We start from the raw sequence: 27,682 nt of genomic DNA on the forward strand, positions 1-27,682 counted from the left end.
CCAACCACATATCAAAACACCTGTTTACCTCAAGTTGGTCAGCGATCCAACGATCAGATATTTTCTTGACAATCCAACAAGTCCATTGTCTCCTTCTCCTTACAATCAAGTGTTCTTACGCAGACATATGGTAATGCTATGCATGTCGCCGAAAATATGTTCCCAGATAGTTCGGAGGTTTCGGACATTTTTCCTCTGGTCTCGGCACTTCTTTTTAGAGCGAAAGAAGTTATGCTTGAACCCGAAATAGGCTATTTGCGTCTCTGCAACGCACAGTTAGTGTACGCGTAGACAAACGCGCAACATGTATATTCAATGTTCTTGGCATCCAACCTCTTTCATATCGATGACCGACAGGAACTTTGAGCAAACAGGCAGAACCGAAGCCGAGGTCAAGCAGTATAGATGCCGTACATGTTGAGCATGGATTTATCAGGCACAGCTTTCCAATAGAGATTATCTGTACTCTATAAGTATATTTGGTACAATACTTCGTACTAGAGACGAAAACACTTGTTCAATGCCCTCGGTTCGGCATTTTAGTCGGCGAATCACGTGAACGCGTTTGGACATGATTAAGCAATCGCTTGGCGTTCTGACTTGTGATTAAGACTTGAAGAGAGTAAAATTAGTATTCCTTTCTTATCCAGACACTTTCATCGACCTCTTGCCATAAAGATATGGGAGCGAAGTCAACTCCTCAAAAATGTGTATTCGGAGAATACTTTTCATTCACTTATTCAAAATGCACAGAGAATTAGTCTAGTGCGGACTAGATCTCAACACATCTCAGATACTTTGGACGGTAGAGTTGATGTTAATGTTCCATTTTTACTGAACTCGAGTTTTGCAGATAAGTTTTGATATTTCAAAAGAACGATCCGATCTAATCAGCTGCAATGGATCACAAACGATATAATTTAAGAAATCTTGAGATGGAATACTTCAGATAATATTTCATGTTTCAAAACCATCTCTTGATTACACACTCACCCCCATGAATATTCTCGAAACCCGATAAACAGGAACATTTGGGAATCAAGAACCTAGAAGTTCAATCAAAAATTATCGGGTATCTTTGGTGCATAAACCGTAAATCACAGAACCCAAACACCAACCGACATCTTCCTCGATGTCCATTCTCCGCATTTCTATCCGACCTTAAATCCACTTTCATATTTTGAAACATCGCTCATCCTCATATTCCCTACGCTCCAAATACCAGTATTATGAAAAATTACTTTTCGTTCTCTTCTTCCAATTCCTCCCTAACAATTTTGTCTTTCGCATCTTCTCCGTCTAGAGTGTGCGTAGTATCTGTGATCACAAGTTCACCATTTTCTCCCCAACCCGAGTTACTTCGACTCAATCTTCCGGTAGAGCCTGTAGGATCGCGTGGACTAGCTAGTGGGCTTCCCGGAGCAGCCATGCCACCGATACTTCCAGAGATGCTGTCTGTCCTGCCATGACCTAATAACCCACTTTTCACACTTCCACCATCATTTGCCAAAGATTGTTTGTTGGCGTAATAACTATTCCTTTCGCTTGGTAAAGCTGGAGCAACACCTGTCGAAGAGTAAATGCTAGCTCTCTCATTTGCGATAGGGCGTGGTTGATATAGACCAGTTGGTGATGTGATAGTAGAACCGTCAATTGTAGCACTTAAAACGCTCAATGGTAGACTTTCGCGACTGCCACCAAATACTGAAGAAGGCGCCAAAGCACGAACCGATGCATCAGTATCCATAGATCGCCTTCGTCTGCGTTTAGAAGATGAGGCCAAAGTCAAGATAGATGCGTTATCTGTGAGGAGATTGTTCGCTGTAGCTGTATTGTATGTCGCAGGGTGACCTCCACTACCTTGTGGGGCCAAATGTGCGGGCAAGGCTGTGGCTGGTGGGGAGGTGGGAAACTGATGTGTGAATTGAATACCTTGTGTGTTATTTGAGGCATGATTGTGCGAAACGGTAGTGCCAGGAGCTCCAGCAGAATGAATCGTTGTAAGAGTTGTAGTTAAAGATCTGACGGATGGTGCCGGAGAAGAAAATGTACTATCAGCACCTCTACCAGTGCTAACCCCGCATCCAATTGTAGCATTTGTAGCTTCACCTGAAGATGGCGCATGGGATGCTGCAATGTCTGATCTTGCAACGTCGTGTTCCTCGCCCGTTGTAGGAGCTACGGATTTGTTTCCGATTGTTGGCGGTGGATGTCCATCTTCAGAATATTGTGTTGATCTTCGACTTCTTTCCAACGATGACGTGCTGACCGAGTTACCGGTTGGTACGGTGGAAAATGACAAATGTCTATCGCGAGAGGCAGGCGCTGCCGCAGTACCGTTTATGCGACCGGATTCTGGATATGGGTTGTTATTCTTCGAAGGAGATTGTTTCTTTAAGCTCGCCTTTGTTTGTTGACCATTTCGTTTCGCGTTAGTGGTTTGATTGGAATTTGCAGTTGAAGAGCCACTTTTGAAATTAGTGAACTTTTTCATCCATGTTGTAAATGGTCTACGACGTCCTCCTACTTGTTCAGAACGGTCTGGCATATCTGTTAGTTGATGATAAGTTGAGAATAAGAGTCAGGCAAAAGTGATAGGATATGTTAATGCACGATCAACTGAAAGTATCATTGTGATGAATGAATTATGAGGCTGGGAACGGAAATGGAACTGTAATGTGGCTCATACCATGTTGTTGTGAGTTTGGAGGAGATTGTTGTTGCTGTGCTAACTCCGTGGCCGCCATTGTGCGAAATCTATGTGTCTGGCTTGGCTCGGAGCGGTGTTATGCGGAGAGGATATAGAAAGCGTAGAAAGGATATGAAGATTGGGAATTGGAGAATGAATGGGAGATATTTGATTGTAGATTCCAAATGGCCGGGTTATCGTGGTTTGATGTGTTATCTCGGTATTTCCCTTTGCTTTGCTTTGCTCCGCCTTGCCTTGCCCTTTGCCCTAGGGCAGATAAGAAAGAAAGAAGAAAGAAGGAGTAAAAGTAACAAGACACCAAAATTCTCTCTCAAGTAAGAAAAATGGGAATTCAGGTGTAATTTGATACCTTTATCTTTGGCACAATGATAAGAAGAAAAGAAGAAGTTCAGACGACGATGATGATTTGGTTCGAATGGAAATTCGCTGATTCATTCTAATGACCATCACTCTAACCAAGGTCTCTCTTCTCTAGTGCCAAAAACCCTTGGTGCTTGTTTGGTGCTTGATTTGATCGATCAATCAATTGGACCAATCAATCGACTCAATAATGGATTACATAAGCTGCAGCTTACCCTTCGGATGATTCACATCTAAACCTCCGACCGTCATAATTACTACTGCGTGCTAGCTAGTCTAGCTAAGGCTTAGTGCCAGATTAGAAACTGATCATGTGATCTACTCGAATGGTTCTGATGCTTCAACATCGAAAGTTGAAGGTTTTTCATTCATACTTCAGTGGTATACCTACTATATCTAAATACAACTGTGGCTGCGATACCCCCATATATGTAGGGTTTTCAACGTGGATGACTTCTTCTTCTACGATGAATTGATCCTTACAGTACTAACCATTCACATGATTTTGCTAGATGGCTCTTGCTCATTCTACTCCTTCCTACAGAGCAATATGATTTCACCCACATGAATCGTGTGTGGTATCTGATTTGTTTATCTGCCCATACTCATATTAAATGACCTGCTCATTGCTTTCAACATGTCTATACAACCATTGCCTCCAGATGCAATAGCACAAATAAAATCCTCTTCAACCATTACCACCCTTAATGGTGTCATCTTTGAGCTTGTTAAGAATTGTTTGGATGCTTCTTGCTCCAGGATTGATATTGATGTAGACTATGGCCGTGGAAGTTGTATGGTAGAGGACAATGGACTTGGTATATTGCCATTAGAATTCGGGGAGAATGGAGGCTTGGGAAAGCTCTATCGTATGTTATCACATACCTTCTGATGCATCCAGAAATATAACTCACCTATGCCAGATTCTTCGAAGCTAAATGCCTCGAATCCAACTCATGGGGCTACGGAACGTTTATTGCCTCATTATCTGCTTTATCCTTACTCTCAATCACTTCGCATCATCATCTGCACCACTCGCACAATTCAATAAATATGCATAGGTCCGAAGTTGTGTCACGTCAAACCCCAGCCCCCGATCAACATCATCTTGCTTCTTTTGAAGACGGTACACGTGTTACTGTTCGAAATCTGTTCGGCAGTATGCCAGTACGCGTAAAGCAGAGAGCCCATTGCATCTGGAAACAGGCAGGTCATTGCTCAGATGTGGGATGGTTACGTAAAGATATTGTCTCGCTCTTGCTCGCATGGCCAAAAGATATTTCGGTATCTATAAAGGAAAATGGTACAGACCAGAAAATTACCATCCGAAGGTCTCAGCAACATCTGAATGGCGCCCAGTTGGAAGTGTTGATCTGTTCAATACTTGTAGTATACTCTCCAAAGCCTCATATATCGCAATTGATGAAAAGTCATCCTGGATACCTGTTAGTGCCTCCACGTCAAGCTTGATTGTCAATGGCGCGATTTCTCTGATCCCAAATGCAACCAAGCACATTCAGTTTCTAGCATTTGGGATAGAACCTTTGATTTCTCAAGACAACTGTAATTTCATTTATGAAGAAATCAATCGTTGGTTTCTCAATTCCTCGTTCGGAAATCAAGAGGAGGCAAATGAGCTCGATGAAATTGAATTGAAAAGGAGATCTAAGGACCGAAGGTTTAAGGGTGATGGGTACACCAACAAAGAGCTCAAAGCAGGGAAGAAGAGTGTTGATCGATGGCCAATGTTTTACATCAATGTTCACCAAGTCGATCCATTAAAGCATGCAAGATTGAAGGTTGACGATGTGTTAGACGAGAAGCGGAATACTCTTGACAAGATTCTGAAATTTTTGCACGCGATTATTGTAGAATTTCTAACCAGGAATCATTTCCGGCCAAAACTGGCACGCGGGAATCGCACTAAGAGATCAGAATTGGCCACTTCAACAACAAATTCAGAGATTCTGGAGCAAAGTGGACCAACTAAGACCAATCAATCTTGTCAAGATATGAAAACTTTCCCAACTACGCCGGGGTCTTCTGGTGATGGCGACGAGAATAACAGCCAGAAAAGAGTAAGAATAGATACGCTGGGAACGAAAGTAAAACTTCCTTCTTTTCGTCAGTCGCATTCCGCGTCTGATTCCCCTTTTGGGTCTTGGTCAAAAATCAAAACAGGGATTGAACAACCACATAGAAAGTTTACAGATACGCCAGAAAACTTTAGTATACCAGTAAAAGTTAGCTCAAAGGTGGAGGTGCGAGCAGAAACAGCTTTGTTTTCCAAATCAGGACAATTGACTCGATGTACTTTCGAAGAAAGTCAAGCACCAATCTCCAAAGCAACACCGTTCACTGATAAAGTGCAAGAATCAGATGAAATGGAGATGAACTGGCTTGTATGGGTCAATCCTGTAAATAAAGTCAAATCTCTAGTGAACAGGCGGACGGGTCTTGTCGTATCTGAAAAGAAAGAGGACGGAAAGCACATAAAACAGTTTATTTCCAATTCATCTTCTCGCTTGACTGCGGTCAAAAAGTCTCTTACAAGCGATAAGCAGCCTATTCCATGGATCGATGACATTCTGAATAGGTGGGAGAATCCAGTGTTCGCTCCTGCTCAACCTTCAATACCTCAGGTATCGATGGATGGGCTAGATCTGGAGACACAAGAAATTATACATGGTCGTCATCAACACTGTTCACAAGCTGAAATCGAGAAGGCATTTGAAGACACTTCATCAGGACTTCATGGGCGCATCTCAAAAAAAGCTTTACGAGACGCAGAGATCATCTCACAAGTAGATAAAAAGTTTATTCTGGCCAATCTTCAAAGAAGATCTATAGCTGGAGAAGATTCGACTTCTCTTCTTGTGATTATCGATCAGCACGCAGCGGACGAACGAATTCGAATAGAAACTCTTTTATCTGATTTTCTTACATCGCCCACAGTCTCAAACATTCCAGCGTCAGCATCAGTATTCACTACACCTCTTGAGAAATCCCTTAACTTTAATATCTCAACAAAAGATTCTCAGCTTTTTCGTACCTACATGAATCATTTTTGCTATTGGGGAATCATTTATTCAGTTTCGCCAACGGGTACCACTATCACCGTCCGATATCTTCCACCCTTGATAACTGCCAGACTTGTCGCAAATCCGAGCCTACTCCTTCATATTCTCCGTACAGAGCTTTATTCGTATCATGAGAATCCAACTTTGCATCCTACCGTTACCCCAGCATCCACTTGGATTGAGAGGATAGCTCACATCCCAAAGAGCGTCTTGGAGCTGTTGAATAGTAGAGCTTGTAGGACTGCAATTATGTTTAATGATGAACTTGGTGTTGATGAGTGCAGAGAGTTGGTTAGAAGATTGGCAAACTGCAAGTTTCCTTTCATGTGTGCACACGGGCGAGTGAGCATGGTACCACTTGGGGAACTTGAGATGATGACAAATGTGGAAGAAGGTGGTGATTGTTCACATTCAGTACGGTCTGATCAAGGAAACAAAACTGGGAGTAGGCACGGGACGCTTGGCACTAAATGGGGAAAATGGATGAGCCAGCGAAGAAAAAATAGTAAGAAAGAACAAGTTCACTTTAATAAACCGTAACAGTGAATTTCAAACATCTTATTATAATGGTCGGGCATGTTTTATCCGAGCTGGAAACTGCGCGCTAAAGCTTTTTCAAACTTAGTTAAAGCAAGACGAAAACCTTAAGTGCTCTCGATACAACAACAATCGCATCACAATTATAACCAAAATCGCAACTACAACTGCGACTGCGACTGCGACTACAAAACCACCGAAATTTCTAGTGCAACAAAATGGAAAATCAGGAGCACCCTTTCGTTTTCGAGAACGGCGACGTGCGAGCCAAAGCCAAACATGGTGGACGAATAAATCACTTTCAGATTATCCTCTCATGCGCTTTGCTTCGCCAGCTCAGTTTTGGAAGAAGTTCGTTGGTTCCTTCCATTCCCTCTTCTATCCTCACTTTTAAATGAAGAAGAGCCAAATTCGAAGAAAGCCTGCGGAGTCCCCGAAGAGCCATTTCCCGACATTGAGTTGGATTTTACAGACGATAATCCAGAAGCTTTGTTGATACTTCTACGGATTGCGCATCTGAAATTCTCGAAGATTCCCTCGCAATTACCGTACGAAGTTCTATACAACATTGCCGTTATCTGCGATCAGTACGACTATAGAAGTCTGGTTAAACCATGGATTCAGGGTTGGTTGAAAGATGAGGCAAATGAGGCGTATCTACCACACCGAGAAGGATGGTTATGGATTGCCTATTACTTTGGGAGAAAAGAAAAATTCTACCACATGATGAAAATTCTGGCACTGCAACTAACCATTGGCGATGATGGGAGATGTGTGATGGGTAATCCGCCATTCTACACAGAACCCTACCCGTTGGATTTGGAAGGGAGTCCGTTACCTCTTGAAATCACAGGTGAGCCCCACACCGCATGTTACTTTTCGTTGCATTAATAATCAATAGATACAATCATTCGCTTGCGTAAAGATATGATCTACTCCCTGACAACATTTACCGCAGACATCATGAAAGGGCTCCTGAACGGCAATGTGAACAGCCCATGCAAAGAGCTATGTCCGTTGGCAATGTACGGGCTTATGAGCAAACATCTGGGCGAATAAAATCTGTGGCCTCTACCAAGAACAGAAGATTACGATTTAACCCCTTACCAATTGTATAAAAAGGTGAATTGCGCTCTACATTTGAGCTCCCTTGCCCATAAACCCATGGCAAACCTCCACACTAGCCGCTCCCGCTGTTACTTTACGGATGATTGGAAGCAGCTACTCCTTCAAAGCAAAGATAAAATACGCAATTGCGGTGTTCGTTGGAATGGAGGAGAAACTGGCGTAGAGATATTTCAGAAATTTATGGATCACGCGGTCGAAGAGGTTGGCAACTTTGACTGTCCCAGTAAACCGCTACCAGGGGGGGCTCGGGATTTATTAGGGGGGGCTCGGGATTTAGTTACCAAGGACATCCTGGAGCTATTCCCGACGAAGTCATCTAAATGATCCGTTGCGTTGTATTTTATTTTACTTGTCTCGCTTTGCATTTCATGTCCCCGACCAATAGTCAAAACACCGGCTTTGTTACTCCTCTCACGCTCTGAGTGGTTGGCTGGATGGCTAGTTGGCTAGTTGGCTCGCTCCTAGTTTGATGTTGATGGTTTCTACGACTTTCGAAAGATATGTGGCAGGGCATTCGATTTGGAGTACCGCGAAGGAATGATTCCATATGGATCATTGAGTGCTAGAAAACACATATCGCGGTTAGAGCATACAAGGGCACGATGGGAATCGAATCGAGGGCATGATGGAATCATGGGGCTTAAACTAATTTCTGGTACATCAATGATATCCATACACTTCAAGTTCAAAATGTTTCGCGATGTTTTATACTTGATCCGGGCTTTTTTATGAGCTGTACTTTCCACTCCATAATATCGCCGTATCAGCTTACTTCACCCCCAAACAAATAATTCCATACGACCTTGCTTTCTATTCTCATGCATCTTTAGCCACCCGCTACTCTCTTCTAACCAGTCCGTGACATTCCAATCCCCATCTCAAAAAATCAATTGGCACCAACAGCAACCCATCCATCCACCTTAAACACTTCAACAACCTCAACTCCCCAAACAAAAACATACCCCTATAATCCAAACAAACCAAACCCATCAAAAAATATAATATATATAATTCCCTATCAAAAACCCATCGTTTCACATAAACCAAACCCACACGTGGGAACCATAGCTTTACATGATATACCAATGTACAAGGAACCTCCCTCCATCCGCGCATCCCGCCCCCCACCAAGCGAGAGATCGCTACATGGTTCTTCGTTTGTGGTTCATCTCAACATTATGCATTTTTCTGCTAGATTCTTACATTTTTTTCCATTTTCTTATCTCAGACATGTGGATAGATGATTTTCGATTTCCGATTTCCGATTCATTGGTTGTGGATTTTTTGGGGGGGGGGGGGGGGTTTGGGGTCTTGGGGGTCTAGATTTTCGAATGTGATGGATATGATGGATGGGATGGATTTAGATCGTGTGTGTAAGATCTTACACATGTAAGGTGTAAGGTGTAAACCATGCTATATTGTATGTACCTATGTGCAAAATGCTATCTATCTATGTACTATACAGCGTGGAACCTTCCACACTCCTGTCTGTAAATATTCAAACTCGAAGATGTGATTATTAAATCAGTCTCAGACTGAATTATCATCATCATCATCAATCATACTTCATTCAATTGAACTCCATCTCAAAGAACTCCCTAAAACGCTCGTGATGATGTATTTTCCAGCCCGTACCCCAAACGCCAAGTGAGATAAATAAATAATAACAAATGCAAAGTGGTATCTGTTGTGCCCCCCGCCAAGAAAAGAGAAAAAAAATCCACGCTTTGCCTGCTTCCACAGCAATAAATGCGCAGTTTCCGATGGGGAAATTGCTCCAGTATAAAAGGCGTTTGAGGAATGGGTACATCATACTTCCTCCCTAGCATATCTTCATAACCTGTCCTTCGATCCACATCACGAGTCATCATCTTCATTCCATCCAATCTCATCCCTAATTCAGAGCCGTGATAGCAGCTCCTACAAGCGTATCCAGTGCGCTTCCATCAGTCTGAACACTATACACCGGTTTGGTGGCGCCACTCCACACCAATCCGAGCATGTTATCACTACTAGTATCCTTGCGAATGATACTCTCTGCATTGAGCGCTAGGAAAGCTCGATACTTGGCGAGAACATCTGCGTCCATGCCGGTAGCTCTGTTAACCATGAATGAGAGATTGCGTGTAAAGACACCTTTGAATTGTTGTTCGTCTCCATTACAGGCATTAGGCTCGCAGGCTTTTTCCTGCAGGATTCCCTCAGAGGTAGTCATGTTGGCGATGACTGAGTTGGCAATTTGAACCGCGAGGGCAGTGTAGGAATGACTTCTCGTGCTCCAGGTGAGTTCGGTCAGACCGGATAGGATAATCCCTTGATTGTAAGTGAACACGATTTTTCCGTTGTTTTTGCATGTGGTCATGGAGATGCCGTCGTTGAAGAGATGAGTAGAGGGGTTCATGGAGGTAGTGGTGTTGGTGATAAGGAAGTCGTAAGCAATCAGAGCTTGGGAATAGTAGTAACCTTGACCTTGAGAGTTCTTTTTCGCGGGGAGGCGGTTGGCGAGTTTGGCGGAGGCGGTGAGGTAGAGCTCATTTTCTACACTGTTGACACCGGCGTGGTTCTTGTCCCACCTGATTGATTGTTAGTATGTTTGTTCAACTTTGTAACACTGTTTGTGAAAGTAGCCACATGATGAAATGCAAAGAAATTATGTCGTGATTTGTGGAAGGGGAGATTGGTAGTCATTTGACCGAGAGTGAATGGAAATAAACATACCATAAGCCACCACAAGGAGTATTACCATAAACACTCTTGGAATCTTCATATATTTCAGCCGCGGTATTAAGATAGGTAACATTTCCAGTCGCATCATAAACTTGAATCCAAGCCAATACCCACCAAAGTTCATCATCATAGTAATCATTAAGAAATCCTTTCGCATACGCTGGGGCATGCGTCAAGATTGTCGCAAAAACATCTGGCATCCATGTAGCTGTGGTTGGGTATTTTCCATAGTAGTTCGCCATCATTGTGAGGACATTGGCGGAAGGCCACCACTGTGGGGAGAACTTTCCACTCTTGTCGTAGGAGCCCCATAGTCCGGAGGGGGCGTTCCAGTATGTTTTCTGGAGAGCGTTGATAGCTGATGAGGCGTAGTTTTGAAAGTCCGCTCGGGTCAAGCTTTCTCTAGCCGTTGCACGCTTCGCTAACAAAGACGACTCGGAATATCGCTGGATCTTTGTTGGGATAGCCTCGACAACCGAAGAAGTGAGGGCTGCTACGGACAGCGAAGCCAAAATATGACGCAGAGAGATATGCATGTTGTCTGGTAGTACTTTGTCTGTGGAAGAGGTTTCGTGCGTTGTTCTTAAGCAGGTTTCAGGACTTTATGAATCAATTAAAATTCGATGATTCACACTACTTTCCTTTTCTGTGAATGGCCGCGTGATAATATAAAGTTTGATGTAAATGACTTCCTGATTTCTTCAATATGCCTCGTGCCAAGTCTGAAGCCAATAAAGTCACGCTACTAATTTGTGAAGGGATGAAGGAGCAATAGGATCGGACGTTCCTATGGACCAGTATGGCAAGCCGAGGAGCGGGAATCGGCAGACTTTATATTCAAGCCCATGATGGCCGCCGGAGCTCCCAAGTAAGCCAAGGCCCAGAATTCTATGGCATTGCTGAGAATCGGTCGGGAAATTGGTTTCTCGATCTTATTGACAGGAAGGCTACGATTCTTTCGAGGTTGAATGGTGGGCTATGTGGCTCGAGCGTTTGTGGTCCTAAAATTGGATCTCTTCGGGGATTTTATTCCAACAAGTCAGGGGTTTAAACGACCCACTACAAAGTAACTACAAGGTGATCCCACACTGGTGAAGATCATTTGTAAAGCAGTTGGGCCTTGCTCCAGAGTTTTGGTGTCTCATCTTCATATAATTGGATGACGTGAGAACGTGTGTTCATAGATGGATCTTTGATTTACATTGGATGAGCTCATAGGTAAATCTCAAAGTAAATCTCGAGAGGAGTTGGAAGACAAGAAAATCGCAATTCTGGAGCATTGCTAACCTGTCTTTAGGTAAATGGTCTGCAGACGATCTGAAAGTCCCAAAAATGTTTGCGGTATGATAACATCGAGACCCAAAAATCAATAATTGACATAGTCCTATAGCAGGTCAATATCGGTTACCATCACTTTCTATGGCTTGGCCAGCGCGAAGACTTTAGATCAGCTCATCCAAGTGTCGAACCGATCGTTGGTGCTTACAAGAGCACACTTCCTCCGATTGGTGAGTCGTAGGTGAAAGAGCCTAGCCCCTTGTTCTATAACCGTTCTTTATACTGATTGGTCAATGTGTTCATCCCACTTTTCTGCATTTGGCTAGTAAAGTAGCTGAATGGATTTTGATCACAGTATTTTGTGTTTCCAGCATTGGTACCAAGTGGAAGGGTAGAAGAAAAAAACGCCTAACCTTGTCAGATCTATGCCACGAAACGAATTTGTACAGAATTGTGACATTTTTTGACTGAAGGGCTTGCTCAATTTGCCGAAAGGAGTTTAATATGTCTTCTTTCGTTTCATAGCATTGACCAGTAGCTTGAAGAAAGCGGCTGAGCAGTTTCAAGTTCTCAATTCAGATGAACAGTCGTTGCGTTTAGATACATGTATAATTTCAATTTTCTGTGAGAGGATTCTGGCCAAGATAATTCGTAGTTTTCGTATAAATGACTCCTCTGTCGGTATGTTGATTCGTTTGGAAAGGGTATGAGAGCGTCAATATTGATTGAGGTTGATTTTTTCATCTCGAAATTTCATCGGTACGCGCGATGGTGGATGTGCTGATTTGTCATCTGGCTGGCCGTTTTAAAGTAGCGATAGCAGCGTACGAGCCTACCTATAGAATCATTAAAGCAGCTATGAAGACTTCTCTTCGACCAATCACACTCAACACTTATCTTATCAAATATATCTCTCACCGATATCTTTGGCAGCAGGAGTAAACGACGAGGTAAATTTAACATTAGCAAAAGCGCCACCACATAGCTGGGCGCAATCTTATTAAGTCAACTTTTGTCTCAAGCCAGATCTTTAAGGTTAAATCGACGTTGAAGTGGGCCATGTAACCCCAGGTTTAACGTGATGGCAATAACTATCGAAGGAAAATGTTACCGGCGTTTAACAGGAAAGCTGCGCTAGCTGCTCACAAGTTGCATTAGAGAGTACGCTTATGAAATGTCAAGGTATTTACGCAAAATGGTGTAGGTTACTCTTCCTTTTGAATCTAGCGGTCTTCTCAGAATCTCGTATTGGTGTACCAAAGGAGTGGTGTAATCTTAAATCCATGGCATTCTCAAATTCGTTCCGATATATCCGTTGAAGGAAGACAGCTCCTCAGTATCGTTACTCTCAACACATACTAGGCTTCTAACCCTTCTTAATTAAAGATTGGGGGCATTCGTGGCTCGATCCTGTACAGCAAGTGTGCGTTGCTGTTCTGCAATACTAGAATAGATTTCTTGAAATAACGGCGAGCACATGACTGGATGTTGCTCACCATGTTTCCCCCTGGATAGTAAAACTGTCTCCGGGTAGCTTGCAATGAAGAATAGTATCTAAGGTACGTATCGAATCATGTCCGCTGTAGTTAATACCTCCTTCCCATGCACATTACGAGCCTGAAGCTCGACCTCAGGTACCTTCTCCATGACTCGAAGCTGATTGTTCTGTACCCTTTCCAGTTTTGTTCCTTGATTTTCTACTTCGTCAGACTTTTAGGAGCTAACGCTTTAGTTACGCTGCTCTGGGAAAGAGTAAGAGCCGGAGCACAGGCCAAATGGAATTTGGAAAGAACAAAGTGAAAGATTGAAACACTTGTTCGAAAACACTAATGTATATGCATAAATCTGAAACGCCAAAAAACAATAAATCTACATTTCCAAACTTCGCTTCGTCGCTCTCATCACACTCCTACAATATGCATACCTCACTCTGTCCTCCTCCAGTCCCACCAGCCCCTCAATCGTCGTTCCTCTCGGACTACTGAACTGTTCTCTAATCTCATCGCCCGTCATTCCTTTCGACTTCTCCTTTTGCCTTCCATTCGCCTTCCCATCTCTTTTTCCATCATCCCCACTGCTCTCTTCTCCCTTGCCCTCCAACAGTCCAACCAAGCCCTTCAAACTCCTCACCAAGATATCCCTTCCCTCACACCTCTTAATCCCCTCCTTCACGCCCCCATCTAGTATCCCGTCAAGCGCCACTGTTAAAAACGCCATGCTCGTTGCCGCCATCACACTGGCCGCATCATATTGCCCAGGACCCACCTCCACTATCGATCCTATACATCTAAAAATGTAGCGAACAATAGATTTATTTTGTTGCGAAAGAACCATCGAAGGAGATATTTCCACTACGGTATTTGATTCCCCAAAACTGGCTGCTAGACTCGGCATTGCGCGGACGATGGCAATTTCTTTTCCTTTGCCTTTTCCAATGGAAGATTCTGAGATTCCGATTGCAGCCGTCATCTTTTCCACCGGTGTCCCTACTGCTACACTAATCACCAGTTTTCCTCCCAATGCCTCTTTAACTCCTTGCATTGAGAGTACTCCCTCGATTGTATATGGCTTACACGCTAGTAAAACAATATCCGCCTTTTGCATAGCTTGAAGTACCCCGTCATTCCCAACAAGGATATGAACACGTGATTCGCTCGAATGGAATTTTTTGCGCAATCGTATCACGGAAGCCATTGTGTTGACTGTGGCGATAAATGTGTTTATATTTGAATCTGTAGCAGCGCCTTTGGACTTTGCGTTGAGAATACCAGTGAGAATTGAAGTGCCCATTGTTCCTAAAGAAGCATGTCAGGTGACTTATCAAGGGGCTAATGAGCTGTGCTCTGTGCAACCTCTCACAAGAGTACAAATAGATGAGCAGAATAGGAGAGATACTTACCACAACCAATAATAGCAAGCGTAAGTCCTCCATTCTCTTTATCTTTGTTCGACATCGTGATATCTGGGGAGGTAGGAGAGGAGGCCATGATTGCAATATCTTGACGTGTTTGTGGGTGATACTCGAGATATATATATATATATATATAATCCGTTTTCACGTCAATGTGTCTCCTCTTTGGATAGATAACGTATTTCAGAGAAATTTCGACGAATCCGCAATTACGAAGGTCACCAATTCTGTGCTTCCTTTCTTTGGAAATTAAATTGCTCCCTGGGGCCTGTACTTTGAGAAGGAGGGGTTGAGGCAAGGTTTACGGCCGCAATCCAACCGCGCTAATCCTATATAGGTGTCCTGCTTATTTTTATGTGAGGCTTTTCATTCGCGGAATAATGGATGTTGATTGATCCATAATTTTTGGGTATTGTGGGTAATTAGGCAACTTAGTAACACAAAAGATGTAGGAAAATACTTACTGCTTTGTACCAACAGATTTAAGGGGTTCGGCTGCGTGTATTGAAGAGAAGCTTTTAGGGGAAAGGAGTTCCGATCTGTGCTAGAGGCGTACAAAATGATCAAATCGATCCAGATAAGCTTCCGACTGATCGTCGCTGGAGGATGCGACTAGCCCGGTAAGTGAGTGGGTACCTTTTATCTCTGCATGGGGGCTATAAAAGTTCGTGCAGTCATAGATAAAAAACCTCAGTAGTTTCATCGCGTTAGGGTATTTCATGGCTTCTCTTCGTACCACATCGTGATGGGAGAGCAACATGTGCAGGTTCCTGTAAACGGCAGTAGTGATGCGCCTCTAGGAATGGAAGGCACAATCGGTTTCTTGCCGAGAAATTTACAGGCAAATCCTATATCCGAATTCCACCATGAATCTTTGTCGAATCCCAAAACATTCATACGATTATTAGAACTTGACAATATCGACAGGGAAGATACGACGACCGAAATACGTTGTAACGTTAGCACGTGGCATGTTGACCATACACCACCATACCATGCCATATCCTACGTATGGGGCAGTCCAGAATTCATCACAACTATAAATGTTGACGGGAGAAGTCTAACAATAAATAAGAATGCGGATTACGCGTTGCGACAAGCAAAATGGTTTGGCGTCCGATATGTTTGGATGGATTCCATATGTATCGACCAATACAACATCAATGAGAAAGGTGATCAAGTGAAGATGATGGGGCACATATATCGAAACGCTTCCTGTGTCTTGGCTTGTTTAGGGTCCCATGGTGATGACAGCGAGCTCGTGATGAGATTTTCCTGCAAAGCCAAGGTCTTTAAGCCAGGAATTGGCCATATCGATGGAGCCTCTGGGCTTACTGTCATAAAACATACAATTGAATCTCTGATATGGGCCATCAAGACCCAAGACGTCAGAAAGAGAAGGCTTCGCAGAGCATTCTTCACCTTCATGGAGAGACCCTACTTCAAGCGAGTATGGATCCTGCAGGAAGTTTCCATTACTGGAACTGTGATTGTTTGTTGTGGAAGTGATCATCGTCCCATTGGCGAGCTTTACACACTTCATCACAAGCTACACAGTCTGATAGTGAACACTGGGCCGCTTTACTCGTATAATCTTTTGATCATCATTGCTTTCTTGACAATGCATCGACAAGAGATGACACGAGCTTCCATAGTAGACTGGCAGGACAGCCGCTGCGATCCTGCTTCAAATTCTTGTTGGGGTTACTGTGCGGATCCTTGTTATCGATACTTGGCATATGGGGCGAGCAAAGTAGATCGGCATTTTCTTTTGCTCCCTCTATTAGAGTTGACACGAGACTTGCAATGTCAAGATCCTCGCGACAAGATATATGGAGTTCTCTCAATGGTTGATTGGCAAGATGTGTTGCCTATTGCGCCAGACTACACCGCAGACATTTTTGAACTAGCAGTTCTGGGAATGACTAGAATAATCGAACAATCGAGATGCTCGGAGGGACATTGCTCAGAAGAAAGTTGCTATCGAGCAGCATTACCACTTGCTTACTCACTCGCGCAGAGTATGAAGCTATCCCTCGCACAAAAAGCTCCAGAGAGCGTTGATATACATCAGCACGCAGAAAGAGACATCAACCTTGATGAACCTATCAATTCAAATGCAGAAGACGTAGAATGGTTTTCTTGTAGAATTTTAAAAGGTACGGACAACAATTGGAAGCTCGATGTTCGACCGAATTATAAGTTTCATAGAAAGCATATAGAAGGGGAATTGGGGTGCATGTTTCATCATAATAAAAGCGGTCGCCGGCCAAAACTGATCTTATCTGATTTCGAAGGGGAGATCCCGGAAGATTATGTCAAAATTATGGACAATGAAGGCGGCCTGGTAGCGCTGCTACCCAAAGCTACACAGCGAGGAGACTTGCTTGTGACTCAAGCGTACGCACATTTTGACCGCAATGAGCCAACCAAGATCAAATACCAAATGCCTCGCTACCTAGTATTACGAGAGCACAAGTCGAGCCGTCATTCAATAATCGGGCAAGCTATAGTTGTGGGAGGATGTGTGGCCTCTAGTGCTACTATTGGCCCATGGTTCGACTTGCAATTTGACGTCCGCGACGCGCTTAACTTGACGATCTCTTGGGCACAATGTTCCGCCTACCAAGAAAAAGATCTTTCTTTGCTGACTTGGCCTATGGCAAAAGAGTTATTAGATCTAAAGATCTGTCGGGGCCCATTATCTTCATACGCATCTGAGGTACAGCATAACCCGAGGGCAATCGATAAAAAATGGCGTGAGAAACTTGGACTTGATCCTTGGACGGCGGAAAAGTCGGGACGACTTAGCACGAGACTCAGAAGGTGGATGATAAGATATGTAGCTCAAGGCGGAATGAGGCGAGCAAGAAGAAACGCCAGATTTGCACCTGCGAAATTGGAGTAAGTCTTGATGGATGCGCGAATCAATAAGCTTTGGAATTTGCCGACAGAATGCAATATATCGTCCAGTTGCAGTGTCAAATTCAAAGGACTTACCTGACTTACTTTAAGGTAGCATGTTCATGTACCGCACAATAGAAAACAAGAAGATGTAGCCAAATTCTGTAGCTTAATGATATAAAGTTGTGGATACTTCCGTATTCACTTCATCTGATGAAATCCCTTCTCCATTCTCTGCCCTTCATGGTTTCCAATGCTCGTGCTTTCACAACTTTGCAATCGCAATCTTTCTGCAGTAAAATTCAGGAGTTACGAAAATCGGGGATTCAAACTTTTCGGAGCTGAGCCAAGTTTTTGAATGGGAATAGATTCTTGGCTCCGTTGCTCGACCCATGGAATGGGGGGAAGCAAAAATAGGAAGATGGGAATGAGAAGTGCAAGTAATGACATCAAAACTTCATGAGCACTGAGCAAAGTACCTCTACAAGTAATTCGCGCTAATTTGGCGTGTCATGATGTGATGATCTTGATAGCCCAGACCTGATAGACTTGTCTTCGACTGGGGTATGTTCCATTCTGATTCCTGATGGTCTCTTCCCAAATTCACTCAAAACTTCTCCCACCTCCGGTATTGGTTGGGAAGATAAGGAGGTTACTCACGACACGCTGGATCAAGAATTTCTCCATTGGGAAAGGCCAGATGTCGAGCACTAAAGTTAGGTAGAGGCACTATCTTCCTAGCTACTGTACAGTACTAGTGAATACTAATAAATACACTACACGTGATTTAGTTATGGTGAAACATGATCTCACTACAGTAAATTACTATTCAGTACATCCTCATCCTTTTATTAATCGGTTCCGGTCCAAATTCAAATCGATTGAGCTTCATAGCAATTTAATTGAAATCAATTCGAAATCATTTATACTTCAATACAACCAAGATTCAAATCAACAAAAACCGCAGCAAAAGATGTCCGACTCCGACGCACCTACCAACGTATCCGTTAGAGATCTCGACTATTCTGGACTCAGAAAAGCCATCGATACAAGACTCAACAAATATTTCGAGAGGTTGGACGCACCAGAGTCTCACGAAAGACCCAAGGACATTCATTGTAACGACTTTTACAAATTTACAATCCGTGCCGAAGAGCCAAATGTAGAATTTATCAAGTTTGTACCAAAAATCATGTGGTGCAGCAAACCGGGAGTCTACAAACACGTTTCCCGTGAGTGGGCTTATGAACTTCGCATTGTTCTTGATGAGTTTTGTGAGGAATGGTGCAGTCAATGGTTGACAGGTGATGCTGGAATATTCTTTGTGCAGATTCGTACGAATCTTCGCAGAGGAAGGAACTTGTGAACCGACGGAGGTTCCTTCCGACCACTGGGGTAGTCAATCACACGTAGCTACTTGTGGCTCCAGGTGTATGGTCACACTCATTTTCAGGGTCATCGCTACCCATAACAAATGCAAGAGCGAACACGAAGTAGAAAGCTTTGATTGTTTACAGGCGTGTCCTGACAAAATGAAACATTTAACCAATACCATTCTTTTTCTGATAACCAGAAACAAATCGAAAGCGATGATACCAAAATAAGAATAATATTGAATGAATACATCTTAATCGAGACTCAAAATTTTCAGATTGGGGGAAGATATGGAACGGAAAAAGTATCCAAGGTTTTTCACTGAGGCAGACTTGGGAGCACATCTCACCGATTTTCTTCTAAAGTTGGATGAAGATTTTCTTCGAACAATTATGGCTCAAATTGTCATGGACGAAGGCTACGGATGCCCTATTTACAATGAAAAAAATGAGCCTATCTTCGTGATCAATATTGACCCATCAAAGCTATCCCATAACAATCCGCGAAAGATGGTCACGGCATACACTGCTATGGATGTCGAGGAAATTCGAAAGTTTGTTCGGGATTTGTATTATAAATCTTGTATCGACCAAGGTACTCGTGGAGCCAAGATTCGTTGCGATCTTCGTTTGGAAGGTCAGAGAGTAATCTCCCAAGTCAAACTATGGGAGGAGGGTGACTCAGATTATAATGAAGTTGGAGACGAGGACGAAGATGAATCGCTGTTTGAAGAGGTGCTCGGTAGTCGCAAAAAAGACGAGGATGCCGTCTGGAGACGAAGGATCTGGTTCGCATTCGAAAAAATGAGAGCTCCACAACTTCGGAGGGCTATCCACATGACATGCGGAGGAGTCTACAAGATGGATGTGCCCGCTGATGAGGAATATATTAATGAAAAGGACGATTTGACTTTGCAGCGTATAATCGCGGTAATCTTGATAGTTGGCACTCGAGTTGTCCTCACACACGAAGCCGCAACTTGCGATTTATTGGAGAAAATGACTCCTGATGAACTTAGAAAAACCCTTATAGTTTTGTGTAATGCTCAACCTGTCTATTTCTCATTCATTGAAGGCGAGCAACTTATGATAGACGGGAGAACAATTACTCTGGATATTCTTGACCGAGTCAAGCCGCAAGATGAGAGCTCCAGTGAGAGCTCCAGTGAGAGCGGAGAACAGGATCCATCGGATGAATATCCAGAAGAAGAGGAAGCAATTGATCATGGAGAGGTGGAAGTTGAAACACCCGACGAAGAACCTGACGAAGAACCATATGAGCCTGAGTCCCCAATTCATAGAAAGAGGCCCAGACTGTGGGTTTAGGCGAATCAGCTAATTGGAAAAGCCCCGAGGTAGTATACCTGTTATTATAGCGACTATTAGTATGATAGTGGAATCGAGATCAACCATTTGGTACCTAGTATTGTTTTTGTACACCCGGGGGGGGGGGGGTGGCATGGAGGTTGCATGGGCAGCCAATCAATAGAAAAGCATATAATCGATTAAGCTTTTCATCCATAGAAATCCGATGAAACAATGAATGTAGGCCAAACAATATCTCTTACTAAAAATGAAGTTGCAGAGATTTAAAATCGCCTGAGATTATCTGAGCAAATAGTGAATTCAGTGACTGCAAGGTGCGTTGTTGTTTCGAACTTACTACTCAAGCGCATCCCAGCGATCTACTACATTGACAACCCGGGAAACAACGCCTATACAACTTCGTCAATACAACGACAATGGGTAACCCGAGACTCAAGAATGCCTTCGACGGAATGAACGCACCAAAACTTCGAGAACTTCTCAACAAGCTATGTGAGTGTGGTAAGTTTACTATTGATGATGCGATGGGTAAAATCGAGGTCGAAGGCCGCAACATCGTTATCTCAAATGGTTTCATCGACCTTACTCAAAGTGACGATAGCGATGGTGAGGGCGAGCAAAACAAGAATGGCGGGTTTGGAAGTTACAACGACAACGACGAGCTTGCTAAGGAAGAAGGAGACAATGGAGAAGTTGCATTCGTTGACAACGCGGATTTGTCTGAACTCGAGGATATGGAAACAAACCAACAACTGGGTACAATGGGAGAGCAAAAGATGGATGAAGAAGCTGGATTAGTCAAATCGGCGGATCAACAGACAAACAAAGACGACGAGGAAGCATTTGAAGGCAAGGAAGGATACAGTGAGGAGAAATCGGAGAGTGACTCATGGGACAACTCTGATGATGACAACGACGTGCCAGCTTTGCGCAAAAGCGAGATCAAGAAACTGCTTTCATCAAAGAAGGATTACTTAGAGGAGATGTACGCTGAAAAGGAAAAACATTTGCGAGTTTTGGTGGCTTCAAAGAAGAGAAATCTAGAGATATTCGAGTGCGAGAACTGTGGTTCCGACTTCAATATCGAGGACAACAAAAAAGGCGATTGTTTCTTCCATCCAGGTATGTATTGAAGTATTCTATCTTCATGTAAGGTTTGGTCATTGACACTCATTCTAGGCGAGAGAGAATTAGATGAGAATTATGTGGAGGATTATCATTGGCCGGACCATGGAGAGCCGTGGAAGAGTGTAGATGATCCGGAGTATGCAGATCGCTTCATCTGGAGTTTTTGTGAGGGATATTCGGATGCGGACGCGTGTATATTTACAAGACATAAAGCATTGGAGGAAGGAAGCAGCAAGAGAACTAAGACTGAGGCTTATTAGTTTGTTATGGTCGTAGTGACAACGATGATGGCGGTTTATACCTAGTCTTGATCTTCCAAACGCAGATAATTCTCTTAAATGCTTGAGGATGACCGTTCAAAGAAGACACGATGAGGGCTCTTTACATAGATTAATAATATCAGCTCTTCATATCATCTATTTCTTTCAATCTGACAAAAGATTTGTGCATTTGCTGCTTGTTTGATGTGGGAGACAGAGTTACTTTGTGTCTTGCAACCATTTCAACAATCAAACCACAAGAAGCTGCATAGGCTTTCTTTAACTGTCTTAGACTGTGCAAAGATATGATTTGTATTCATTCCAGACAATCTCGAACAAATCTTTTTGCAGAGAGTGAGGAGCTTGCTCTTATTCAACGTAAGATGATTATGTGGTCTGGAATCTCCTTACAACTTTTCCATGCCTTGGATGAATCATTTCATAGGAATTACAAGAGGCATCATCGAAATTCATCTCTTAGCTATCACCACTTCATTTTTGTGATGGAAGAGACCGTATCTACTGAGATTAGCGAGTAGATCTGTGTCTCGACCTACTTTCAAATGTATCTGCTTTCCGTCTCAACAACGACTTTCTTTACACCTACCTAGGTATCCACAGCTCTAGGATCCACAGCTTTTATATTGTTCGTCTTCAAAGGTTGCATCCCAGCGGGGAAAACATGATTGACTCAAGATTATGCGAAGAATTTGAGAAGATGGATGCTCCAGAGCTCCGCAATCTTCTCAAGTTGGTCTGCGACAACAAAGGCTTTTCTTTGAAGCATCGTCATGGAAAGCTTTTCGTCAAGCCGGAGAAGATATTCTTCGAAGTCGATGGCTTTCATGACGGCAAGCCTAGACTTACTAACTTCAGGGACTGCGATAACTACAAGGAAAGAGAAAAGGATGTTGAAATCGAAGTTGAAGACGTGCCGATCAAGTCCAAGTACGAAATTCATGACTTAGTCAAAGCCAACAAGAGAAAACATCCGGACAACCCTACAATGTTCAAATGCAATAACTGTTATAATTACTTTTGCATCGACAACAATCCGTCCAACGACTGTCTATGGCATCCAGGTACATTCCAAATTTCTCGTCCCATGCGCCTATCTTGCTAACAATCCCAGGTCAAAGAACAACGAATCTTGACGATATTATATGGGCAGATCATGATCCGAAGAGAGACGGAGCCATTGAGTCTCTTATTGATCACCCGGACTTCGAGGATCGTTGGATTTGGTCTTGCTGTTCACAATTTGGAAGCGATTGGGGTTGCAAGAACACGAGACACAAAGTGTTGGCAGAAGTCAAAGAGCCCAGAAACATGTTCGAAACCACCCCCAAAGACTCATTGAATGACTACGAAGATCTTGATGGTTCCGACTCATCTGATGCATCCGAGGACATGCAAAATGTTGAGGAACCGGCGGCCAAGAGGGCCAGATACGATTGCGATGATGTGTACAGGAAACAGAAGACTATACAAGGGTGTTGAATTGAGGATATGAGTACTTCTGTGACCGAGGAACATTCGATTTTTTATATTGGGAGAGGACCTTGAGGGAATTGGCGACATTTAAAAGACAAGACCTCGAGAGTTTATAAGTGGAGAAAAGAATTCATCTTGGAGGGACAGGGTAAGGTTATCGTGGGGGATGGCCATTAAGCTGAGACAGTCTTTGCAAGTAGAAGCAACATCGACAACTATATACACAGGTGTTGATTGAATTCGAGCGTTTGTATCAAAATTTCATGAAATTGTTGCCAAGTTAATCTCAATGTACGTGAAGTGGTGGTGCATTGTCTTTTCAATTTTTAAATTTCACGTGACTGGCAGACAAAATTAGGAGTTACGTAAGCTTGATGAAGTATGCTGTGACCAGATGAGAGTAAATAATTCGAAATACAAACAATTAACATGTTCACTGACAATGATTCATTAAGTCGATAGTGTTACATAAAATTGATCAATTATTTATTCATATTTTTGGCTTTCAATACTGCCCTTCGCCATGTTGAGATACGAGATAAAGGAAATATATTTCTGAAAGCTCTCACAAACAAAATAAAAGCACGAACTTTGCCACGCTATACAAGAATTGCACATAGCGGTCATGTCGGACGTCGTTATGGAAGAAGGTCGCAATGACGATTTATCATCACTTGCTAAGCTTGGTACTAAACAACGAATCGAGCAGGCAAAAGTTAGAGCAGCTGAACGAAGAGCTCGTGAAGCTGCAGCAAGACGCGTGGAACAAGCTCCCACAACACCATCCCGGTCACCATTTCCCACATCACCTTCCATCACAAATTCTTTGCCATCTACTTCCAATCATGCATCGACAGCAAGCCTTTTTCTTCGGTCACCGACTACAAATCATGAACGCGTTGAGCGCGCTAAAACACTCGAGGCACTATCAAAGAAGATCGATGCGGCGGGAAACTTTAAGCTTCAGGAACTGATCATGAACATGATCTTGAAATGTCCAGGAGCAAAAGAAGTTGCGGAATCCTTTTTCCTAACGAACGGCGTGGAGGACAACAACGAAGAAGACGGTGAAAAGAAAAGAGATGATACGGCGCAATTAGAGGACGCAGACGTGCAAACTACCAATCACGTGACACATGCCCGCGATCATGGCGCGAGTGCTACTTCAAACGTGGACCAAAGGCGAGGGGATCAGTTCGAAACTGAAGCAGGCTCTGGATCTCCAGCGAGGATAGTGCTAAATCAACAAATTGGTGAAGCAAATGCCAGGCAAGAATATGATTCATTACGTTTACATCCAACTCCTTCAGAGGACAGCTCGATATTGCACAATGACGAGGCAGCCTATCAATCAAGTATCCTGGAGCGGAGAAGTCGCTCTGATTCTATGGACTCGCAAAGCTTAGTCGACAGGCAACTTCTACCCATTCTCAATAGTAATTTAAAGAAAGACCCTAGAACGATCGATAACGTAGGATTGGAAGCAACCTCGATAAACACAACTACGGAAGCGCTTCATACTTCGAATAGTGGCACAATGAAAGAAATTGTGTCCGGCACAGATATTTCGAAAGCGCTGAACACTCTTCTCAGTAGCGTTGCCAACGCACGTGGAATTACTGTCAATGATAATCCTACGAGCGCGACTCCCCAATTCTCGACTCCTGGAGCAAGCGAGTCTGTTACGACTTCAGTCACAACTGATAGACCGCAAGATGACATAATTCAATTAGCCAATGATATTTCAGTCAAATACCTTGCTTTAGCTCGTGCTTCTGGTGTCGCCAATTTTCCATACGATCAACTTGCAAGTATTGGAGCTGGATCTCCACGCGATGTATCTACTAAAGAGTTTTCGTTTGAAGCGTTCAACAATCTTGTTGACAGTTTTCGGAGGAACATTAAATCAATGCATGAAGCTCATGCGAATAATGAGATCCTGGGAAATATGAGCCAAGAAGTGCAGGAGGATTTCAGTGATACTAGTGATCTGGGCAGTCCTATTCCTATCGATATAAATGGTCAGGAGCTGGATGGCAATTTAGTTCCTACAGGCGGCGCCAATCCAGGCGTCGAAAAAACTACGGGCACAGCAGAGTCAACGGACAGCGAGGAAGATGAATATGATTTCCTAGACAACATGCCAAGTAGTCATTACAACTGCGATAGTTGTCGAAAGCCAATCGTGTTACCTGAAGGTTTAATTGTTAGTCCGATGAGTCCAACACCTACCACATGTCTGCACTGCAAGACTCGGAAAGCCGCGGGGATCACACGTAGAAGACTGAGGGTTGGATCTCGATCAAGCATTGTTGCAGAATCTTCCATTTCAGAAATAAGCAATAGGCCTTCACCTGATCAAATTGATGAACCTGTTACAGAGACTTTAATTGAATCTTCGAGACTTGTTGCCGAGACATCGGCGCCACTCCCTGAGCCTCCCTCGAAAGCACTCCCAGAATCTCTTTCAGAACAATTACCAGAACCGTTACCAGAACCACTACGAAAATCACTACCAAATCCATTACCAGAAACATTACCGGAACTACTCTCAGGATCACCACGAGAACCATTCATAGAAAACATAGAGCAGCTTTCGCATTCAATAGAAATTGAAGACAACGATTCTTGTGAAACGACTCGGGACTCTGGGTTAGGTGATGGAGGCAATGTAAAACAGGAGCATCATAGAGATACTTTTACCGTTGAGCTTCCGGGATGGCCCAGTTCTGCAAGCCCATGTCTTCCTGCGAATCAACTTTCAACCAACAGCCAAATATCACCAAAGGGCATGAAGCGCAAGGTTGAGTACATAGAGGGCGAAGCTATCTATTCTTGTCCTATCGGCCCGAAACGACGTCGCGGCAGACCTTTGAAGAATTACCATGCAATTGTTTTAGACTCTTCGCCAGCAAGTTCTTCTCAAGCTTCGACACCGACTTCACGCCAAAGTTCACAAGTGGGTCTGAGTGGCAAGAAACGAGGCCGTCCATTTGGAAGTAAAAACAGGGTCAAATCAGAAACAATAGATCACCATCAGCCAATGGACAGCACAGGAGCAACCAGGCCAACCGGCCAGCGTCAATCTGCTAAGAAAACTCGGGAAGTTCTACGCGATATACTTAACAAGGAAGCAGAATTCATGGAAGATGCGACAGTCCGGTCTGGAGTACCAACAAAGATCCAGACTAATTCTCTTTCGGCCACTAGTTCTACAATTCCAGACTTGCAGGAACCCTCTGACCGTGTCACTCCAACAAATAGAAGGGCTCGTCGAGATTTAGATCCTGATTACTTGCCAACATGGGAAGCAGAAGTTGGAAGCGACATGATGTCAAATGGTGATTCAAGTTCGTCTTCCTTCGGTGGTGCAGTATCGAACATCAGCAACGACGGCGGCGCAATCGATAATACTTTGACCGGATCTTTGGAGGAAAATGCAAGGGAAAGTGGGACTCATAATCCCCAGAGGAGAAGCTCTGAAGATGGTGCTGAGTTCGGGAAATCTTCGCATCGTTTAGATATGGTTGTCGGGAGACATCATAGAGAAGTTCCTGTCTCTCAGAGCTCGACCTTGGACCAAGAGCAATCTCGTGGTGAATCCCTCCAGCTATCTTGACCGGAACTCATCCCTAACAATCAATTAGTCCACCGACCCATGCATCCGAACGGCTTTTATGGTAACGAAAGTTTACAACCTGGAAGAGAAATTTTCTCAGGAAGAACATTTCCTGGAGAGCCACTGACTGATAACTCATCATCTAGCACATTTCCTGTAGACAGGTTGCCCTGGAATGCATTCAATCAAGACCCGGATCTGACTGCATTACCTGCCTCTTCGCCAACTGTCCAGAGTCTGCAACAACATGCTCCAATGGCTTGCCGCGGAAAACAAGCTTGCAGACGCAAATGTAAATGCGCAAAAAAACGTCGCCGCCAGAAAAAGCAGGAGCGAAGAAGACAAAATAAACTTTTAGCCAAGAATCGCGGTGGTAAAAATAGCGTCAGATGAATTTGTCTTACATATAACATATGAGAGGCACATATTCTCGGGAAAACAAACAGAGGAGTGTATAGCAGTGAGCGATTGAGTGGAGAGTTGAAATTGTGCAGAGATTTGATGAAAGACTGAGTGAATGAGATCTCTATCATGTAATTTCAACTCTATCTGTTTTGATGAGCTCTACTCCGAAACACAATCTCACGGGAAATTATGGTCGCGGAATTAATACGTAGTGGTAATACCACATACGCTGCATTCATTATCTATATTCCCAGGGACTTCTACACATATACAAATCATATAGCATGTTGAAGTTTATTCTAAGATGTATCTAGTCTAGAATAAAATCAAATATTACAGGATGCAAATCAATTTTATGTTTACGATGCTACCTAGGTAATGTAAATGTAAGAGCATTGCATGTTTCCGAATCGTTATCGCCTAACGAGCTTCACAAATATTA

General features: G+C 43.4%; 10 protein-coding genes across 10 annotated transcripts; 7 read left to right on the forward strand and 3 right to left on the reverse strand.

Moving 5' to 3' along the window:
- Positions 1-1,237: 1,237 nt before the first annotated feature.
- EAF02_005760 (uncharacterized protein) lies at positions 1,238-2,747 on the reverse strand (the record flags this gene model as incomplete). The annotated part of the gene is made up of 2 exons (XM_038901808.1): positions 1,238-2,541; positions 2,690-2,747. 2 exons carry the CDS (start codon positions 2,745-2,747, stop codon positions 1,238-1,240), a joined length of 1,362 nt encoding a protein of 453 aa, XP_038758025.1.
- A 960-nt stretch (positions 2,748-3,707) lies between these two features.
- On the forward strand, positions 3,708-4,121 carry EAF02_005761 (uncharacterized protein; the record flags this gene model as incomplete). The annotated part of the gene is made up of 2 exons (XM_038901809.1): positions 3,708-3,939; positions 3,994-4,121. 2 exons carry the CDS (start codon positions 3,708-3,710, stop codon positions 4,119-4,121), a joined length of 360 nt encoding a protein of 119 aa, XP_038758026.1.
- Positions 4,122-4,335: 214 nt separating this feature from the next.
- EAF02_005762 (uncharacterized protein) lies at positions 4,336-8,041 on the forward strand (the record flags this gene model as incomplete). The annotated part of the gene is made up of 4 exons (XM_038901810.1): positions 4,336-6,669; positions 6,776-7,046; positions 7,088-7,540; positions 7,589-8,041. The coding sequence occupies 4 exons, from the start codon at positions 4,336-4,338 to the stop codon at positions 7,744-7,746; spliced, it is 3,216 nt and encodes a 1,071-aa protein (XP_038758027.1). The 3' UTR covers positions 7,747-8,041.
- Positions 8,042-9,586: 1,545 nt separating this feature from the next.
- EAF02_005763 (uncharacterized protein) lies at positions 9,587-11,557 on the reverse strand. The gene is made up of 2 exons (XM_038901811.1): positions 10,534-11,557; positions 9,587-10,388 (listed from the first exon to the last, which is right to left on the reverse strand). Exons 1-2 carry the CDS (start codon positions 11,076-11,078, stop codon positions 9,710-9,712), a joined length of 1,224 nt encoding a protein of 407 aa, XP_038758028.1. The 5' UTR covers positions 11,079-11,557; the 3' UTR covers positions 9,587-9,709.
- Positions 11,558-13,689: 2,132 nt separating this feature from the next.
- Positions 13,690-14,807, reverse strand: EAF02_005764 (uncharacterized protein; the record flags this gene model as incomplete). The annotated part of the gene is made up of 2 exons (XM_038901812.1): positions 13,690-14,615; positions 14,720-14,807. 2 exons carry the CDS (start codon positions 14,805-14,807, stop codon positions 13,690-13,692), a joined length of 1,014 nt encoding a protein of 337 aa, XP_038758029.1.
- A 669-nt stretch (positions 14,808-15,476) lies between these two features.
- EAF02_005765 (uncharacterized protein) lies at positions 15,477-17,639 on the forward strand (the record flags this gene model as incomplete). The annotated part of the gene is made up of 1 exon (XM_038901813.1): positions 15,477-17,639. One exon carries the CDS (start codon positions 15,477-15,479, stop codon positions 17,637-17,639), a length of 2,163 nt encoding a protein of 720 aa, XP_038758030.1.
- Positions 17,640-18,608: 969 nt separating this feature from the next.
- On the forward strand, positions 18,609-20,334 carry EAF02_005766 (uncharacterized protein; the record flags this gene model as incomplete). The annotated part of the gene is made up of 2 exons (XM_038901814.1): positions 18,609-18,997; positions 19,287-20,334. 2 exons carry the CDS (start codon positions 18,609-18,611, stop codon positions 20,332-20,334), a joined length of 1,437 nt encoding a protein of 478 aa, XP_038758031.1.
- A 416-nt stretch (positions 20,335-20,750) lies between these two features.
- EAF02_005767 (uncharacterized protein) lies at positions 20,751-21,722 on the forward strand (the record flags this gene model as incomplete). The annotated part of the gene is made up of 2 exons (XM_038901815.1): positions 20,751-21,456; positions 21,514-21,722. 2 exons carry the CDS (start codon positions 20,751-20,753, stop codon positions 21,720-21,722), a joined length of 915 nt encoding a protein of 304 aa, XP_038758032.1.
- A 682-nt stretch (positions 21,723-22,404) lies between these two features.
- Positions 22,405-23,222, forward strand: EAF02_005768 (uncharacterized protein; the record flags this gene model as incomplete). Its single annotated transcript, XM_038901816.1, has 2 exons — positions 22,405-22,804; positions 22,855-23,222. The coding sequence occupies 2 exons, from the start codon at positions 22,405-22,407 to the stop codon at positions 23,220-23,222; spliced, it is 768 nt and encodes a 255-aa protein (XP_038758033.1).
- A 448-nt stretch (positions 23,223-23,670) lies between these two features.
- EAF02_005769 (uncharacterized protein) lies at positions 23,671-27,587 on the forward strand. Its single transcript, XM_038901817.1, has 2 exons — positions 23,671-26,812; positions 26,864-27,587. Exons 1-2 carry the CDS (start codon positions 23,842-23,844, stop codon positions 27,226-27,228), a joined length of 3,336 nt encoding a protein of 1,111 aa, XP_038758034.1. The 5' UTR covers positions 23,671-23,841; the 3' UTR covers positions 27,229-27,587.
- Positions 27,588-27,682: the final 95 nt, after the last annotated feature.

Source organism: Botrytis sinoallii (assembly GCF_014898435.1).
Source record: "Botrytis sinoallii strain Bc 23 chromosome Unknown BSIN_009, whole genome shotgun sequence".
Classification (NCBI taxonomy): Eukaryota; Fungi; Ascomycota; class Leotiomycetes; order Helotiales; family Sclerotiniaceae; genus Botrytis; species Botrytis sinoallii.

Coding starts and splice junctions, on each gene's coding strand:
- EAF02_005763 (XM_038901811.1), bottom strand. CDS start 11,078: ATGCATATCTCTCTGCGTCATATTTTGGCTTCGCTGTCCGTAGCAGCC. Junction 10,389..10,533: donor ACTCCTTGTGGTGGCTTATG/GTATGTTTATTT, acceptor ACAATCAATCAG/GTGGGACAAGAACCACGCCG.
- EAF02_005769 (XM_038901817.1), top strand. CDS start 23,842: ATGTCGGACGTCGTTATGGAAGAAGGTCGCAATGACGATTTATCATCA. Junction 26,813..26,863: donor GGACCAAGAGCAATCTCGTG/GTGAATCCCTCC, acceptor ACAATCAATTAG/TCCACCGACCCATGCATCCG.